At 52.1% G+C, this 19,548-nt stretch overlaps 1 protein-coding gene across 10 annotated transcripts in view; it reads left to right on the top strand.

Moving 5' to 3' along the window:
* Window positions 1-7,245: 7,245 nt before the first annotated feature.
* STX3 (syntaxin 3) overlaps window positions 7,246-19,548 on the top strand; it is a 36,402-nt gene continuing 24,099 nt past the window's right edge. For all 10 annotated transcript variants that reach the window (XM_087821902.1, XM_087821895.1, XM_087821900.1 and 7 more), the window contains exon 1: window positions 7,246-7,304. In XM_087821902.1, coding sequence (XP_087678028.1) covers window positions 7,275-7,304 — 30 coding nt within the window. In that variant the 5' untranslated portion in view covers window positions 7,246-7,274. The remainder of the gene's footprint in view (window positions 7,305-19,548) is intronic.

The raw sequence follows: 19,548 nt of genomic DNA on the forward strand, positions 1-19,548 counted from the left end.
CCTGGCCGCCGCCGTACGCCGGAGCGTGCGTGGGAACGTGCGCAGGCGCGCCTCCGGGAGGGCGGCCACCCAGCTCCGCGCCCGGCGGCGTCTGCGCGAGGACGGATTTGGCGTCCCGCTTCCTCGTCTCGGCAGCGGGAAGGAGGTCCCGTGGCGCGGGACTGCGCATGCGCCGCCTGTCGGGGGCTTCCTCGCGTCCGGACTCGCGGCTCCGACTGGGTTTCTCTGCGCCGGCCCAGCGCTCAGGTCAGAGTCACGAGTTTTCCGTCACCGTCGGGGCGGAGAAATCCCTTGTGATTGTCACAGGATATGGCTTTGAAGAGTTCCAGGCTTAGTCTGAGCGGGGAGAAATGGAGATTCCTGGGCTGTTTTTTCTCCAACGTCCGTCAGGGCCCGCGGGCGGCTGGGCGCTCCTCAGGCTCCGTGATGGGCGCCGAGTGGCCGGGAGGGAAAAGGGGGAGTTCGGTCTCTCAGAGGCGCTGAATTCGTCGCCACCTTCAGCGGCGCGTCACCCACTGAATCAGCAGCGAGTCTGGGCTGTGATTTATGCGTCTCGAAGTGGCGACGGCGCCCGGTTTTTTAAAAAACCGAAGGCATGCTCGGGAGGTTTCAGTCAGGGTGATATTTTTAGGCGCCAGGCGCCCCAGGCACGTGGAGCGTTAGAGCCAAAAAGGGCAGCGCGACCGTGGGCAGCAAGGTCGCGGAGGCCGAGGCGCGCGGCGCTGGGCGCGCCCCCGGGCGACACCTGGGAGCAGACCCGGAGGAGAGCGTGTCCGGGTGACGAGCCCCGGGCGCGCTGGCTGCAGAACCCGCGCTGGTTCGCAGCCGCCGCCAGCACCTCCCATGCCCTTGGGCCTCCGTGCCCCGGAATCGGGTTTCTCCGCGAGGACTGAGCTTGCGCGGCGGGGAATGAGTGCTCGGGCGTTTCGCAACTCCTTTCCCGGGGTGTCTCAGGGTGCAGCCCCGCCTGGAGCGGCGTCCAGTGAATTCCTTTCCTGCTGCTGTGGTTGGGTTCACGAGAGCCTGTTGGAAGGGAGTTCTGGGTGTGAATCAGCGTTTTGTGTCACTGGCCGTCAGCTTGGGGCAAGCTCGCTAAACACGTTTCAGCCTTCGTTTCTTGGTCAAAGGGGTTTAAGGATACTTGCCTCACGGAGCAGTGGCTCATTGGCAAGATGATGCCAGTACCACTACTCGGGACGGCTGCGGCCTGCCTGGCTCTCTGCCAGGTGCTCTGTATGGCTGATCTCATTGAATGTCTCCTTTCGCCAACCCCATGAGGGAGGTACTCGTGTTTTTTTTCTACGTTATAGATGAGGAACCTGAGGGTAAGAGACGTTACATAATCTGTCCCAAGCCCCCCAGCTGGCAACTGAGGTCTGTCTGATTCCAAACACCCAATCTCTTAATCCTGTGACAGTTTAACAAAAGCAAAAGTTTACTTGGGCCGGGCCTGAAGCTTAAAGAAGTGGAGCAGGCCAAGGAGGAGGTAATTGGTTTTCAAGCACGCATGGAGCTTCACAGAACTTCTGTGCTAACGACGACCACAGCACTGGTACCCTGTGAACCACGGGCTGGCACACTACGGCCCTTGGCTGAATCTGGCCAGTTGCCTGTTTTTGTAAATGAAGTTTTGTCGGAATGTAGCCACCCTCATTTATTTACATAGTTTCTTTGGTTGCTTTCTGGCAACAAAGGCAGAGTTGAGACCATTTAGCCAGCAAAATCTAACATCTTTACATCTAAGTAGAAAATATTTAGAACTGAATCATAAACATATTAACATATCAAGACTTTTAGGATACAGCTATAGCAGTTTATATAAGCGAATAGGAAAGCCTAAATATAAATTAACTGTAGGATAAGCTTGAAGACAGTAGAAGGAAAGAAATAATGAAGAGCCAAAAGTAAAGAAACAGAAAACAAGGTGTCATAGAGCAGGTCCACAAAATTCCCTCTTTTTTTCTTTTCAGCTGTGTAATAGCTGTTATTAAGATGGGAAGCTACAAGTTCTTTTCACAAGTGATTCGTTAGAAATAAGGTACAACATGGATGGGACTGGAGAGTATTAATCTAAATGAAATAAGCCAGTCAGAGAAAGACAAGTATCACATGATCTCACTCATATGTGGAATCTAATGAACAAAAATAAACTGATGAACAAAATAGATAGAGGCATAGAACCATGGAGCAGCCAGACAGATTTCAGAGGAAAGGGGGGGGGGTAGAGAATAATCAAAGAACTTACATACATCTTTGCATAACCTATATGCACAATAGTGTGGAGAAGGCCTGGTTGGGGGGGGGGATGCCGGATGGAGGGGATCAATGGGGCGGAAAAGGGGACACCTGTAATACTTTCAATAATAAAGATAAATTTAAAAAAAAAAAAGGTATGATGTCTCTGGAGAGTGTCCCTTGAGTGGGTGGAAGAAAGTCTCTCCTGCATGCCAGTTAGGTAGAAGAGACTTTTGACAGCTGAGAGAGGATGTCAATTAGAGAAAGAAATTGTGGTAAAAAACATAATTTTAGTTTCTTGTGAGACTAAGATGGGATTAATTTTCAGTAAGTAATGTACAACTCTAAAACAGTGTCCTCAACATCACCAAGAGGACTTATTAAAAACCTAGACTGCTGAGTCCCATCCCTAGTTTCCGACTTAGAAGGTCTGAAGTAGGACCTGGGAATTGCAAGGTTCCCAGGCAGTGCTGGTTCTGGAACTATTCTTTGTGAACCATTGCTTCAAGACATTGTCCACAGAGAGCGGGAGTAAAAGAGTGGTGGGCTGCCAGATTGTAGTCAACAAAGTCATGACAGACAGACATCCCAGAAAGTTATGGCAACCCTTGGTAAACAAATTGTAAGACAAAAAGATTAGGGATATAACAAAGATTTAAATTTACAAGACGAAATTTGTGGTGCATTAACATGGCCATAAATTCTTAGGCCAAAGAATCCCATCGAGGTGGGTTCTATTTCCTCTTCTCTGAATCTGTAATGGACTGTGACTTCTTTGACCAATGGAGTATGGGAGAGGTGATGCTATGCCAGTTCTGGCTCTAGTCTTTAAGAAGACTGGCAGTACAGTAGTCCCCTGTTATCCATGGGGGATACATTCTAAGACCCTCAGTGGATGCCTGAAACTACAGAGTAACGAACCCTATATGTACTATGTTTTTCTTCTGTACGTGCATACCTATGATAAAGTTTAATTTATAAATTAGGCACAGTAAAAGATTAACAATAATAAAGTAGAACGATTATACATATACTGTAATAAAAGTTATGTGAATATGGTCTCTTTCAAAATACTTTATTGTACTGTACTCACTTTATACCTAAAGGAAGAACTTTACAGCCTCTCTTCGGCATATCTGAATCGCCAGCATTGCAACTTTTGTGCATTGGAGCCTTTATTAAGTAAAATAAGGATTACTTGAACACAAGGACTGCCACACTGCAACATTCAACCTGAGGACTGAGATGGCTACTAAGTGACTAATGGGCGGGGAACTGTGGAGACACTGGACAAAGGGATGATTCATGTCCCTGGCAGGATGGAGCCACTCAGAACTGTGTACAGTTTAAAACTTAAGAATTGTTTATTTCGGGAATTTTCCATTTAATATTTTTGGACCGCCATTGATTATGGGTAACAAACTGGAAAGTGAAACTGCAGATAAGAGGAGGCAACTGTATAAGCCCATGTAAGATACTAAATAACCTTGCTGAAGAGATCACATGGAAAGGCCCCGAGACTCATGGAGAGGAAGAGGGGTCCAGCTGTATCCAGCTTACCAGCCATCCCAGTCCAGTCACCGGACATGTGAGTGAAACTGTTTTGGACTCTCCAGACCAGCTTAGCTACCAGCCAGGAATCAAGTGACCCTTTTACACAATATGGAGCAGAATTACTCAGTTCAGTTTTTCCTGAATCCTGGCCCAAAAAGTCATGATATATAATACAATGGTGGTGGTTTTAAGCTACAAGATTTTGGAGTAATGTATTACTACTAGATAACTGGGACAAGTCTGTTTAGAAAAATTATACAAAACTTGGAAATAAGGAAGGACTATTGTGTGCCCTTTCAGTGTTACCTAACAAGCCTGCTTATTAAGGGCCATTTGAAGTTCTAGGTGGGGGTAACTTTGTTTGGCTGAGTATTTACTATTAAGGAGGTCCCACACTCAGTAAAGTTAGATGGGAATTTATAGAAGGTTGATAAGTTGCAAATTATTTTTGTCCAGTGGAAATTATTTCATTTTGGTAGAAAAGATAATCCCAAAGGGAAAAGTTTTATTGCCCTGCCAGACATTAACTGGCATTATGTGTAATTTTTGAGACTTATTTCAGCATTTTCCCCCAGCTATGTATAGTTCTTAGTTTGTTTCGTCTTTTGAGAATACAAGAACCAGCTTTACCACCTTGGTGGTCCTCTCATTAATGACACACACAGATGTATTTTTTTAATGTTTTTTTAAATTGATTTCAGAGAGAGAGAGAGAAACATCAGTGATGAAAGAGAGTGTCATTGATCGGCTCCCTCCTGCACACCCCCTACTGGGAATGGAGGCTGCAACCTGGACATGTGCCCCGACCAGGAATTGAACTGGGACCTCCTGGTTCATAGGTCGACGCTCAACCACTGAGCACACCAGCTGGGCAATAGGTGGCTTATTTTTTAAATTACAAAACGCTGAAAGCCACAATTATTTAATTGCCTTTCACCTGTGCTCCACTATGTCCATCCTCTTCCTCTTGACAGGTGTTTCAAAGGTCCTGTAAGAAATAAGCAGCTTAGAAGCAACAGCAGCTTCTGCAAATGAGGCTCCCGCTGAGTGTCCCACTTCCCTTACCATGTGCTTTAGGGTTCCCAGGACCGAGGGATTTGTATAAAAATTAAAAAAATATGTGCCTGCTTAAGGGCCATTTGAAGTTCTAGGCAGGGGATTTGAACTGCGTACCAGGCAGCCCTCTGGATGGCCCCTGGTCTTCCATTCCTTTGCCTAGAGTATGGGCTGAACCTAGTGACTCACTTCCAATGAACAGAATATGACAAAATCGATGGGATGTCACATCTGAGATTAGGTGACAAAAACACCGACTCCCATCCATCTGTCTCATTCTCTCCTCTCTGTCCCTCCCACCTGCTTGCTCGGATGGAAGCCAGCTGCCCTGATGTGGGCAGCCCTATGGAGAGGCCCACATGGCCAGGAGCTGAGGGTGGCCTCCAGCCAACAGCCAGTGAGGACTGAATCCTGCCAAGGACCACGTGAGCGACCTTAGAAACAAGTTCTTTCCCAGTCAAGCATGAAATAGGACTGCAACCTCAGCCCACACCTTCCCTGCAGTCTTGTGAGAGATCTTGACCCAGAGGCACTCGGCCAAGCTGCACCCAGATTCCTGAAGCACAGAAGCTGTAGGATAGTAACTGTTTGTTCTTTCAAGCTGCTAGGGTTTAGGGCAGTTTGTTGCTCTGTATCTGAGTTTGAGGAAACCAAATTTCTCATTACATGGTAAGTATATTTTTGTTAGGGATGTGGAACCTTTCCAAAAACTAGATCCACAAATGAAAATAAAGAGTACATGATATTTTTGAACTTGAAGCGTGGGAATCATTAGTTTTGATCAGCTCTTACTTGAAAGGTGAGAAAATAGATCGTGTGATGTCAAGTGACAGCTGTTCTGTGGCAAAGCTCTGTGTCAGGTCAGGAGACCCTCTTTTCCTGAAGCGCGGGGACCTGGCTACCCCAACAAAAATTCGTTAGGAGGCGGGACAGGCATCTGATTTACTTTTTTCTTTGCATGGCCACCAGGGGGCGCAGAAGCCCTTTGTCCCACGGGTGGGAGACTCCACCCAGCTGGCGCCGGGGGCGGGAGGGAGCGCTCGGCACCGAAGGCGCGGATCGCGGGCCGAGAAGGGCCGAGTTTGCCCGCCCGGCCCGCTGCGGCCGGCGCGTGTCTTTCTGGGAGGAGAAGTCGGCGTGGAACACGCGCCGGGATCGCAGGAGCGGGCAAAGGTCTGTTCGAATCACGAAAAGTATTACAGCCCATTAACCTGAGTGCACCGAGCAGGTTCTTCTCCCGACTTGAGATGAATCTTCGGGCTGTCCGTCCCACTGAGAGCCAGCCTCGCTGGCTGTATCATCTGCTCCCAAGAAAGGGGACCAGTAGGGAAGAGGGGAGGGAGGGAATAAAGAAGGGGCGGGGGGCAGGGCGAAGGACCCGCCCCCTTTCTGGAAGGCGCAGCTCACCTGGGAGTCTGCACCAGGTGGAGGTGAGGGGGCTCAGGCTGCCCTGCTCCGCGCTTTCGCTCCCCCGGCCCCGCAGGCCTTACGCCAAACTGTAAAGTGGGCACTCTCTCTGGTTTATGGGTACGGAGACAGCTCCCCAGAGAAACGGTTATGCACGTCCGCCCCCGTTATACACGCGGTCAGCCGCAGGCGCCCCGCTTCAACCCCGAGCTGCGCGCCATTCCTCCGAGTGGCCCCCGCCTGCCCCGTCGCGAAACCCGGGGGCTCGGTGCAGCCCGCCGGCCCCGCCGCGCTCCGGCTCTGTCCAGGGGCGCCCTCTATCACCCGCGCAAACCCCGTGGTGAGGGGCCCCTCACCCCCAGGGAAGCCAGCGCCCCCTCCCACCCGTTTCAGTACAAAGCACGCGGTGTTCGTTCTCCGTCCGCCGCACGGTGTCCCCGCCGCGCAGCGCGTGAGCCTGCTGAGCGCGGGAGCTGGGGCGCCGCGCGGCCGGCGGCGAAGGGCTGTCCAGGGGCAAGGCCGGGACGGGGGCGGGACGCTCCCGCTCTTCCCGGGCCCGCGGCCGGACCGGCGGGCGCTCGGCCGTCTCCCCCGACGCCCCGCTCCCTCCGGGACCGAGGGGGGCGGGGGGCGGGGGCGGCCGCGGGGGGCGGGGGGCGGGGAGCGTCCGAGGGGGCGGGGGCGGGGGCGGCCGCGGGGGCGGGAGGCGGGGAGCGGGGGGCGGCCGCGGGGGCGGGGCGGGGCCCGGCGGCGGGCAGGGCGGGGCGGCCCTTGACGGCGGAGCGGGGCGGGGCCCGGCGGCGGGCGGGGCGGCGCTGCGCGGAGCGGCCCGGGAGCCGGATCTGCAGCGCGGCGCCCGCGGGGCGGAGGGGGCGGCGCGGCGGAGCCTCCCGCGGCCTCGGACGCTCCTCCTCGCCGCCGCCCCCGCCCCCCGCGCCCGGCCCGGCCCCGCCGCCACTTCCGGCAGCTCCCCGGGGACGCGCTCGGCGGGACGCGCACCTGCCTCGGGGCCCGGCGCCAGCATGAGGGACCGGCTGGAGCAGCTGAAGGCCGTGAGTCCCGCGGGCCGGGGCTGGGGGGGCGCCCCGCTGGAGGGGGTGCGGGCGCGAGGCCCCCCCCCCCACCGGGTCATGTGCGGGTGATTCATCGCCGGGCTGCGGTTTCCCCGGAGGCCTCTAGCCCCCCCCCCCAAGCTGGACAGCGCCGGTCCCGAGCTGGGGTCCGCGGCGGGGTGCTTGGGCCTGGAGGACCCTCGGTGTGGTCCGCGGGCACCTGCTGCCCGCTGCCGCCTGGCACTGCGCCCGGACCGGCCTCCTCGCACCCCCTGTTTCCCTCCTGGGGGGCCCAGGACCGGCCTCCTCGCACCCCCCTCCCCTCCTGGGGGGCCCAGGACTGGCCTCACACCCCCTCTTTCCCTCCTGGGGGGCCCAGGACTGGCCTCCTCGCACCCCCCTCCCCTCCTGGGGGGCCCAGGACTGGCCTCACACCCCCTGTTTCCCTCCTGGGGGGCCCAGGACTGGCCTCGCACCCCCCTGTTCCCCTCCTGGGGGTCCAGCCCATGTCCCCGCCCCGCACGTGCGGGATGGGCCCAGCTCCTGCCCAGGGGCCTGTAGTTACCCATTTCCCCAGCACCCCCAGGACGCGGTGGCGGGCAGAGGGTCTGGAGGTAGCCGGCCTCCAGCGCTGCTGCGCGAAGGCTGTAAAATCTTGGGCTACTTGCTCCTTCCAGCCTCTATTTTCTCATCTGTCAAATGGGGGTGATCATGCCTTAGAGATTTGCTAGGAGATCGAATCACATAATGGGACTTTCGGAGAAGTGTTAGAGCACAATAGGTTTTTGAGTCCGGTATACACTGACTCACTCGAGCGGTAATTGTTGAGGGCGGTCTAGGGGCAGGCCCAGCGCTAAGCCCTGGGCAGCGGCTCTGCATGAATGGAATTTAAAATCTAGCCCTGGACACAAAGTAGTCCGTCTACTTGGGAGCTTGTTAGAAATGCAAAAGTACCAGCTCTGCATCCCTTAACCTCTGAGTCGAAGCTTTGTCATCTGTAAAATGGGTGGTTGCGAGGACCAGCCCCAGGAGAGTGCGCAGAGCCCTCGGTGGGGTGCACAGCACACCGGGGACTAACAGGTGAGCGTGGGGAACGGAATGCTACTCTTCAAGCTCTTTGGAAAAACAGAGGCCTCGTAGGAGTGTGAGGAACTCGTAGGATAATGTCACGATTGTTTTTCTTTCTCCTGCCTCATCTCTGATGAGATCACGACCTTTCCCCGGCCCTGGGTAGTAGGGCGGCCGAGGAGGCAGGTCTAGGAGGAAGTGAGAGAGGGAAGGGACAGCTGTGGGAGTGCGAGGAAGTGAGACGGGGAAGGGACAGCTGTGGGAGTGCGCCTCCCTGCCTCCTGCCTGCTCTCTCTCACCCGAGCCTCCCCACACAGTGGCCACCAACGGGCAGAATGGGTTGACGCTAATTTTGTAGGTGAGGAGACGGGCTCAGGCTGAGCAGGAGGGGTGCCACAGGTCGCAGAGCTGGCGACCCGCCGTGGTGCTCTCTCTCTGAAGCCCTGGCTGGGGAGGCAGAAGGAAGGAGGAGCCTGGTTTTGAAGGCCTTCTCTTGTCGGCACACCCAGCCAACATTAAACAACGCAAACTGAACTGCAGGCAGAGACGGTTCCCTTCCTTAGTTAGGGATCCATTTCCAGGGGAGGAGACCCTATGGCCTCTTTCAATAACCCATTGTCAACAAATAGCAAAGAGCCTTCAATGAGCTCTGAATTCCAAGCTCTAAATTCAAGTTTCCTTATGACTCCTTGTAACATGGAGCTAATGCTGTGTCTCCTCCCTTTACCGCTTGGGGTGGTGGTGAAAGGGAGGCTGGGGCCGGTGCAGCTATTGTGCGAGTGCAGTTATTACGGGAGTGCAGTTCTGAAGCCGCAGGTGCTCTGGCATTTTGGAGCAGGGAGATGGGTGGGACTGGGCTGCAGGTTCAAAGGGTTCTACCCGTGGCCCCGCCACTTAATAGCTGTTCCTTTGTATCACTTTCCCTCTCTCCTTCTCTGTCCCTCCTCTGTAAAATAGAGTTCGGTTGATCTCAGAAGCAATATTCATGTTTTCCACGAAGACTGTTGTTAAGGTTTATATAAATGTTGGCTTCTAGTCCAGTTCCTCTCTCCCCCTCCCCCAGGAGAGAGACAGTTCTCGCTGCCGCAAGATAACCATCTTCTCTCTCTGAATTCTTTTATCAAGGAAGGACATTTGTTAATCTGCATGAAACCAGTTTCACACTGCTAAGCCTGTGCAATCTCTTTCCGAGGCATCTTTCTAAACCCTGGGGGAGGCGAGCTGATAACTGCCTCCAGAGAGCTGGAGAACTGTCATGTGCAGATTAGGTTTGCTCTGTGTAGATACAGGGAGAAGATGTGAAGTGGACGGGTAGGAATTGTGATTATGCACGAAAGCATTTTTAGCGGTCAGAGCTGCCCAGAGTTCAGCTAGGCTGGCTGGAGAAGTTGTGAACATTCGAGCATGGGAAGGAGGAGGCAGGAATTTGTTAGAACATTGCATGTTGTAGGGATCTGAGCATCTTTGAAGGAAGGGAGGCAGATCAGGAGGTTTAAGGCCCCCCTCCACCCTGAGGATGTGTGGGTGTGTGAAGTGTTCATTGTGAGCCTGTGCTAAGCACCCGTTAGGCTCTGGAGTCCATAGGACTGAGGTCTCAGAGTTGCACCTGTAAAGTGAATCATCATATCTTTCCCTGGGGTCATTAGGAGGGTGAAATGAAATGATAATCACCCACCCCAGTAAATGTGAGCTCCTCAACTGGAACTGCTGGGAGCAGCGTCCATACTGGAGGGCACACCCTCCTGAGGCCTTGGTCACAAGACCTGACTCATCTCCTGCACTGCTCCTCCTCCTGGACTTTCTCAGCAGGTGGCTTCTTCAGTGACTGGGATGAGGCTCGCCAGGAATGTGCAGTGCCCACACCTTGCCTATCTCACAAGGCGGGTCCTGCTGATTTCTGATTTCTCGAGAGCTGAACTTTGGATCTGCTGAGTCCAGACCGTTCCTGTCCAGGAACCTCTTGCCTGGCCCTCTTTTCATTCAACAAACATTTACTAAGCACCTACGATGTGCCAGGTCCTTGGGATGGTGCTGGGGTGTAATGGTGATTAACACATTTTCCTGGGTCTTAGGAAGTCCGTGGTCAGATAGGGAGACACACAAGAAGCAGACACAGCGATGTGATCATTGTGATAAAAGCACCTGTAGCAATACCCTGTGGGAGACGGGGACAGGGCATTAGGGAGTTGGGGTGCTTCCCACAAGAGGTCATGCTTGAGTACAGGCCCTTCGACAAGTCCTGGTTAAAATCAAGTCTAATGTCTTCAGAGGCATGTAGAGTCTCCCACCTAAGGCAAGGATCCTGAATTTTCTCAACCCCGCTCCCGTCGCTGGGCGTCCCCCATGCACAGTGCAGTCAGTGCTCTGGCCTCCATGCGGTGGGCATGCGCATCACTGTTTTTCACTTCATTCTACTGGGCGTGATCGTTAGCCAGAATTATTACACAAAGTCCTGGTCATAAAGAGTAAGTGGTCATAGAAGGAAAACAAAGGGCTGTATTTTATGAAAAGAGATACTGCCCCCCCTCCCCCCCAAAAAATCGAAGGTAGATAATGATAGTAGAGAAGCCAGTGATGTATGGAAAAGAAGTCAAGGATTTTGGGCCCTGTTGGAGATTAATTTACGGAGGACTGGAGACAATTTGGGATGTACTGGCCCCTCCAACGCCAGCACCTAATGAAATCACCTGCCTGGGGCTCCAAAGGCCAGGGTTTCACCCTTTCTGTTCTGTCTTGTGTCCTAAAGGGCTCGTCTTTGGGCTCCTTCCCCAAAAACTTGAAGTTCTGGTGTGTCTGCAGGGTCAGAGTTGCTCAGGGTAACGGTGATGCCGAACTTCTCCTTTAAAGCTTAACTCATTCTATAAATATATATTGAGCCCCTACTATGTGCCAGGCTCCTTGGATCATAACCAAATCTTAATACCCCGACTTGAGAATCTCTTCATTGAGATAAGACTTCTGTGATAAGACTTCTGCCTGGCTGGGGACTGCTTCCCCAGCTCCCCGCGCTCCCTCCGAGGGGTCGTTTCCTGGGTGAGCCGTTTTGCTGGGAGCAGATGGGAAGCAGAGCTGAGATGAGAGCGACAGGGATTGAGTGGGGATTACAGACCCATCAGCCAGAGGCCAGAAGAGAAAATGCTTGGATGAGAGAAGGGGATTAGTTTTATTTTTATTCCTGTGAGTGTGGGGGAGGCGGGGGGTGGGGAGGACTGGACTGGCAGGCGCAGAGGGAGGAATGCTTGGTCATGTGTCCTGTCTCCCCTTCAGCGTTCCCTTCCCCTGTGTCAAAATCCCTGCCTATCTGCCAAAACTCATTCTTTACAGGCAGTGCTCCCTAACTGGAGCTAGAATATCCTCCCGCCCTCCCAGCCCATATATTGCTTTGCAGCGAAATACCTTTCTTTTAATAAGTCAGTGGGGTTATTTGTTATCATGGAGTGGACGTGAACCCACCTTCCACTTGTTTCTTTATGAGATGGACTCTGTCTTCTGGGTCCCCTTGTCTTTAAGATCAGTGGTTCTATTACTTCTTCTTGTCACCATATAAGCTACAGTGACAGTGATGATTTATTGAGCAGCTACTTACCGTCAGACAGGACCTGGGTTAGAGCCTTACATACCTTGTCTCTCATCCTCTCAATCCTGCATGGCAAGGTGCTCTTACGTTCTCATTTTACAGGTAAGGGGCGTGAGGCTCACAGTCGATTGAGGTCTCCAAAAATTGAGCATATCTTTCTTGCTTTATTACGTCGCCCTGAACTGTGTTTGTTCATCTCCCCAGCTCCTGTATGCTCCTTGAGGCAGCGGCAGATGGGCTGTTCCTCTGCGGCCCAGCACCACACTCTGCGGTAGTTAGTTACCTATTAAACGTTTGTGGACTAATCAACAACAGCTTGGCCCTTACACATCCCTTATTCATTATTATGACTTACTCTTCCCACTCCGTTCCCTGTGGGTTGGTGAGTCTTTACTTGCCCCAAGTGCAACATTAACTCAGGGACCCCATGCATTGGCTAGTGAAGCCAGAGGCCACTGGTTTCCACCCTCAAGGACATGGATGGATGAGTTTTCAGGGCTCCTAGCTATATTCCACCCCCCAGCCCGGAACCTCATGGAAGGTCACCCTTGTTCAGAAAGAAGTGAAGGGGAAGATGTGGGTACCACAGTGAAACTCTGGCTGCCCCACTCCCCCCTGGCCAAATCTTCAACAGCCCTTCAGGGTCAGTCCCGACATCATCGCTGCAGGGAAACTTCCACACCCTGAGCTGACAGCATTTCCTCTGCCTCCTGGGACCTCCACAAACTCTCTGTTTTTGTCGATATATCAAAGCAGCCACACACACTTGTAATTTCAGGAGCCACCTGCCCTGGGACGTCCCGCTCTCCGAGAGCACAAGCTGCGCATGCCTCGTCGCCCCGGCATGTTCACGTCCCAGCGCACAGTGGGACCTGTCACCCATGCTGGCCGTGGATGAATGGAGATGTTCTGCCAATGAACTCACCTGAGACTCTGCAGCCCCTGGGGGGCGCTATCTCCAGCCACCTTCATATCAGGCCCCTCTGCCTTTTCCTCCCCTCACCACTGTTTCCGCGGTTAGGGCAGCCTGTTTTCTGGCATTGAGCTGCTTCCACGGCAGCGTTCCCCAGTCTGTCTGGAGACTGAGTGAAGTTCAACTCCCCGCCCCAAAGAGATCAGTGGACCGTACACTGTCTGGTATGTTTAGCCATCTGGGTTAGGGCAGCTTGGTAGGGCATCGGATTAGCTTTATTTTTAATTGACTTTTTATTCTAGACTAATTTTAGATGTACAGAAAAGTTACAAAGATAGTCCAGAGAGTTCCTGTCTACCCCTCACCCAGTTTCCTCCATGGCTAAGGCCTTAGTTACGATGGTACACTGGCCAAAACCGAGAAACTGGCATTGGCACATTGCTATTCACTGACCTCTAGACTTTATTTGGATTTCACTAGTTTTTCCACAGATGTCCCCTTCTCTGTTCTAGGGTCCAATCCAGGACACCACACTGCATTGATTGTCATGTTTTCTCAGCCTCCTCTGGCCTGTGACAGCTTCTCAGTCTCGTGTGTCACGACGTTCTGGGTGTGGCATCTGCTTTTAGTGCCCTGGAAGTGCGTTTCTGTGGCTGTGGCCGGTGATGCATGCGGTAGCTGGGGTGGGGCTGCTGTCGGGAGGCACCACTTTGTGATGGTTGAGAACCGGGGCCCTGCCGCCAGCTGCCCGGGCTGTCCTGCTCAGGCACGCACTGTCTGCATGATGTCGACAGTTTCCTGGTCATCTTTCTGTTTAGTTTTCTAAGCTGTCAGACGGGGAGGGTCTCCAGAATATTGCTGTGAGATTAAGTGCCTTGGTAAATATTGAGCACATGTCTTATAGAACCCTCAGCATGTGTGGAGCGCTCAAAAAATGTTATCTGTTAAAATCATCAGTGGTGTGTTCTGGATCATGAAGGAGATGATCCTTCAGGGAAGGGTTGAGAATGCTGAGGATGGAATAGGGAGACCTTATGAGTTCCTTCCTCCTTTCTGTATCCTGAGAACTGGACATTGTGGGGGTGTTGGGGAGGAGGGAAAGGGGGGGCAGGCAGAAAAGAGTGAAGAAGGGGGGGCAGGCAGAAAAGAGTGAAGAAGGGGAGGAAGGTTTGAGGGGGACCGGGACTCTCTAGGAAGAAGCAGAGGCATTCTTTGAATGGTTCCTGGGAGCAGAGAGAAAGCAGGAAAAAGGTGTAGCCTCCTCACGGCAGTGGCCCTCCTGAAGGTATCCTTTGGTAAATCCACTCCACTTTCACCATTTCCCCGAGGAGTCACCTCTGCACACATCTCCAGTAGGCTTCTGTCTTCCTCAGGCTCTGCCTCGAATGCAGGCGAGGTTGAGCACCCCCTCTTCTCCTGGGTGTGCAATTCCTGCACTGAGTGCGGACATCGCTCCCCTCGGGGACTGGTAATGACCGGTGCGCCTGTCTGCCTCCCGTCCGAGACAGGGAGGTCTTGGAGAGCAGCGGTGCCGAGTCGGGTCTGTGTGTCTACGGTAACTGTACTACTGCTTGGCAAATGACAGATGTTTGATGAATATTGTTGGGTGAATGAGTGGATGGGTGGATGAGTCGGTGCCCCTGGATGGGACCTTGCAGTGAGAAGGAGAAGGTTGTGGGTGTGGTGGTTGGTTATGAGACTCCAAGGCCCTCCTCTAAGTTAAATGCACTGTGAACAATGTATGGGGCCCAGCAGCCGGCCCAGCGCTTGTTCCTCTTTGGCTGAGTGCTTCCTGATGAATTAACCTCCCTAACCACAGGTTACTCCTCAGGATAGATAACATCTGCCCAGAGGGCATTTTTGTTCTTTCCTCCTTCCTTTGTTCAGGTGAACTTCCACGCATTTTCACTGCTCCTCCTTGTAGACCTAGGTCAGGTTTTGGGAAGCAAAGGCCGATAGGAATGAACATGACATGTGGAAATGAAACTTCCATGATCTTTATATACAACAGATGAGTGTGAGATCTTTTCAATCACACGTAGAAGATTAAAAAATACCCACCGTGTTATAGGGCACAAAGAAAATGTCAAATTCCACAGAACGTGAAGTTTTCTCGTCCAAGTTCCTCGATAATGACGTAATAAAATTAGAAATTAACAGGACAATAATAGACCTCCCCAGATGTTTCTTGCTTTGGAAATTTAAAAACACTCTTCTAAGTAACTTTTGGGTTAAAAAGAAAACAAAACGGAAGTGACAGACTATTTAGATGACAGCTGTAAGTAACAGAATTTGTGAGAATGTAGCAGAAGCAGAAACCACAGGGAGCTTTATTTCTTTAAATACATGTAGTAGAGAAATGACTTCATTCAAATAAATGAACTAAATCTCAGCTCATTCTAAGGAACCTGTGCGCAGCTTCTGAGAATTGGTGTGAGGGTTGCATCTTTAGCAAAAACTCTCTTTAGAGAAAACTAGGCCCGATTCTCTGCTTTAGATGGCATGGTCTTGGGCATTTAATATGTACCTAGCATTGCTTTAGACCTTTCATATGTATCAACTAGTTTAATCCTCGCAACAATTCTGTGAGTATTCATGTTACAAACAAGGACACCGAGGTTAAGTGACTTATTTAAGATCGCTAAGGCACCCAGCTACTAAGGCACAGCTGGGTTTTGAACTCAAGCAGGTGTATCTCTGCGTCTCTGCATACACGCACATTCATAGGATTATATGCACCAGTATCTTTTTCATTCATCATATAGATTAGTCCAGTTTAGTTATATTGACATTGCAGAGTCCCCTGAAGTAAGGGAGGGTGTGTTACCAGGCCCGAGTGGGAAAGGCGTCTTCAGGTGGAGTGTGGAAGGTAAGTACAGGGTGCTGGGCTCCCGCAGACCGGCTTTTGTGTCCTAATGCTGCCATTATTAGCTGAATCACTGTGGACAAGTCATTTAACCTACTTAAGTAGTTGCTTCATCTGCAAATGGAGAAAGTAATAGGGATGATGTAAGAACCAAATAATATATTTGAAACCACAGGAGTTTCTGCAGTCAGACACACGTTATGTGGTAGTGCGAGTGTTGTGGCAGAGGGCATGGGGTGGGGACTTGGGCTGCTGTCCAGTCGCCCACTGGCTCACCGGCCTTGGCATTCTGTACTGAGTTTATTCCACAGTGTCTTCGTCTTCCAAAGGTGGCCAGTCCCTGAAAGTGAGAGTTCAAGGATCACCTGGGGTTCACTATCCAAGTGTCTCCTCTTGATCCATCTGACAAGTGTGCTGGGGAAGATGCATTTCAGCGGAAAGGGGAAGTGTTCCCTCTGGGAGGGTTTCACCGGACCAGGAACAAACAGTGCAGGAGGGAGAACTGAGCACTGGAGAAAGGCCATCTGACTCTGTGTTGGGGAACAGAGAACACGGAGTGCCTATTGAGAGCTGACACTCGGAATTTCTGGCTTCTTTTAATGAAAGGAGAGGGACAGGAAAAACCAGGTAGTGGGCAGTGTGTCTCGTGTGTGTGTGTGTGTGTGTGTGTGTGTGTTTGGAACTTTTGGACGTGGTGCCTTTCATCTTTGGGAATTCACAGACCCTCATCCTATGGAGACACATGCTGTGCCCAAGGCCCACTGCTCCTCTCTCCCACCTGTGCTTTCTGCAGGGCTGGGTGCTGCTCTCCTGGGCGCCCGGCTGCGTCCGTGACAGGCTGCTTTGAGCAGGGGGCAGTGGAGTAGCAGGGGTTTAGGACCGGGGGCAGTGGAGTAGCAGGGGTTTAGGACCGGGGGCAGTGGAGTAGCAGGGGTTTAGGACCGGGGGCAGTGGAGTAGCAGGGGTTTAGGACCGACAGCATAAGCTTGAGCCCTGACTCTGAAAGCCAATAGCTTGAGTAACATAGAACTTCTCTGACCTGCAGGTGCTGAACTTCAAACAGGTGGGTTTTGTTGACATAGTTTGTATAAAGCAGCTAGAGTGTTATGGCCACCCGGAACCTAGGAGGGACTCTAAGTAGCAAGTGTATTTTATTAAAGGAGCTAACGAAGAGGAATTGCAGGTTAAATCACTTCATATTGAGATCTGGGCCCCTGAACTCCTTCCACTTGCTGTCCAGAGAGGAGGTCATAGCCCTGGCTGCCCTCACCAAAGCTGGGATCACAATGGAGAGGTGGGGATGGGTGATAGGTCCTGGGCTCTAGCCCAGTGCTACCTAAGTCCCTGGCAGCATCTCCCACCTCCTGGTGGGAGAGGCAGGAGGCGGCAGGAGGCTGGGGTCGGGGTCGGGGTCGGGGAGAGAAAGTGGGCGGTTGGGTGCATGGTTCTCACATACTTTTTTTTTTTTTTTTTTTTGCTGTGGCTGATGTTGCAGCTACTGGAACGTTCCTATTACCACACGCCTTGATTCTTTGATAAAGATGCTGAAGTTCTTTTCTTGGCTGTGCTCTGTTATGTGGGCTGAAGATAAAGGCACCATGTGCTTCCCTTGCCCTTGGGGTCCCTGGGGCCCCTTGGACTGTAAGGGCACGGCTGGGTCGCAGGGGAGGGAGCCCCAGCCCTGGGGTCTGCTGGGTCCCTTTCTGAGAAGCTTGGTGGTAGTTCCCAGTGTCACGTGACTCCAGATAGCCGCATTGTCCAGATCACCTATAAGACTGGTCCCCTTCCTTGACTTTTTTGATCTGCCCTTTGTTGCTGTTGTGGTTGCTGTTATTTTATAGTTTTGGAAGCAGCACACTCCAGTGGGAGAAACTGCCTGGGAAGATGGCATTCAGGAAACCTAACACGTGTTACTGGCTGTGTCAGTAAATCGTTATTTGGTCTTGCGCCTTGGTAGGCCCATCTCTAAGTGAGAGAATTTAATGATAGAATCTGTAAGGTTGCATTGAGCTGTACAAGTCCTCTGCCCCCACCTCCCCACCCCCGTCCTTCCTGTTAAAAGTCCTTAGATCCAGGTTAAAGCTATAGAGGAGTTGGTGCAATCTTACACACAGGTGTTTAATTGAGTCACCGTGTGCTGCTCATTGCATAAGGAACTTTAAAACGTAATCTTTCTTAATCCTCACAAAAGCCCTGGTAGACACTATTGCTCCTATTTTGTAGATAAGAAAATTGAGGCTCAGAGGTGTTAAGCCAGTTGTTGAAGTGCCCGGTACGCCATGGAGTGCATTAGGGAACCCTGGTTGTGCAGTCGGTCTTACTGACTGAGCTGTAGTGTGACAACCTCCTGCGGAGGAGAAGGGTGCACTCCTTAGGCACCAGGTCTTCATGGCTGGGTGGCAGGGGAACTGACCCTTACTAGGTGCTGGTGTGCGCCCAGTATTGTTTGAGAAGCTTTCCATATGTGACCTCCTCTAGCCCCCATGAGATGTGATCAAGCATGTGGTGTTACTGATATTAACAGGTAAAAACCTCAGAGTAGTAAGGGACTTGCCGGAGGTCTCCCAGCCAGTAATTGGTGACACGTTTTGGACCTCGGTGGTGAGTTGCCAAGGACTTCCCCTTTCCCGGTTCACACATTCTCTCCCTGGAGGTGGACTGGACTGCCCTGCAGGAGCTTGCTGAAAGCCAAGAGGTGGTGTCTTGGACATGGGAGGTCCCTGTACAAATTCCAGGGGTCTCAAAAAACCTATGTCATGTTGGAGAGCTAGGTGCCTGCCTCTCATGCTCCAGGACGCAGTTCCCAGCTTCCAGAAACTTCCCTCAGTCCATCCTGGGATGGTGGCCTTATTCCACTTTCTTAGCATGTGTGCAGCTTGAAGAACTCTGAGTTGACACACTCGTGTGTGTGGGTGAATACACACATGCATGGGGCATGTGCCTCAGCGTGGGTCTCTAGAAGACCTCTGAAAACAGGAAACCCTCAACAAATGCTTCCTAGAGGTAGGCTGGGTTCCTGATTGCTAGTGAGGATCACAGAAATCCTTCCTGGGAGGTGAGCTCTCTGGAGGCCGCTGGGAGGCCCAAGTATTCGCGATAGTTGATGAAGGGAGCATTTTGTCTCAAACTTGGCAAACTGCTGGGTGAATGCAGGCTGCTGGTCTATGTGAAAATTAGTTATCTATTCAGCTAAAATTAATTGATTAAATTTCTGTTATGTAGCTAGTGCAGGGTAAGTGCCCAGAATACATGTGGAATACATTAATTAATGAGCAGTACAAGTTATTTTAATTGCAAGTGACGAGCCAATTCTGGGCAAATGAATAAAAAATGTTAGACTACTGTCCCGCCCATTGAGAGAATACTGAGGAAGGTCTGCAGAACCTGCCCTAAGCCCAGGGGTGGTTTGGGAAGGACAGAAATGAGGGTAGCTCTGGGAACCTAGCAGATATCTCTGTTGGGTGCTGACACTGGTCAACTCTGCTGTGTCCCCTGCGCAGTTCAGATTCCTCGGGGAGCCTGGGGCCTGACTGAGAACCTTCCCAGAATCATGTGGGCAGGTGAGGGGTATCTCCCCAAAGGAGGGCGTTCTGGGCAGGCACACACACTCAAAGCATCTACTGTAGTAGGTACACACGGTGACCCTGCCCCTGCAGGAGTTTGTGATCAGTGGGGGAAGGATCAATAAGTAAAGGGATGTTAGCAGTAGTTGTGTTGGCTGCTGTGTGAGTTTTCATAAAACGCATTGGGAGCTTAGGGAGGTTTTAAGTTCATGCAGGGAAGTGTCACGTCAGGTTGACAGGTAAGATTGTTGGAGATT

This window comes from Miniopterus natalensis, chromosome 11 (assembly GCF_054644295.1).
Source record: "Miniopterus natalensis isolate mMinNat1 chromosome 11, mMinNat1.hap1, whole genome shotgun sequence".
Classification (NCBI taxonomy): domain Eukaryota; kingdom Metazoa; phylum Chordata; class Mammalia; order Chiroptera; family Miniopteridae; genus Miniopterus; species Miniopterus natalensis.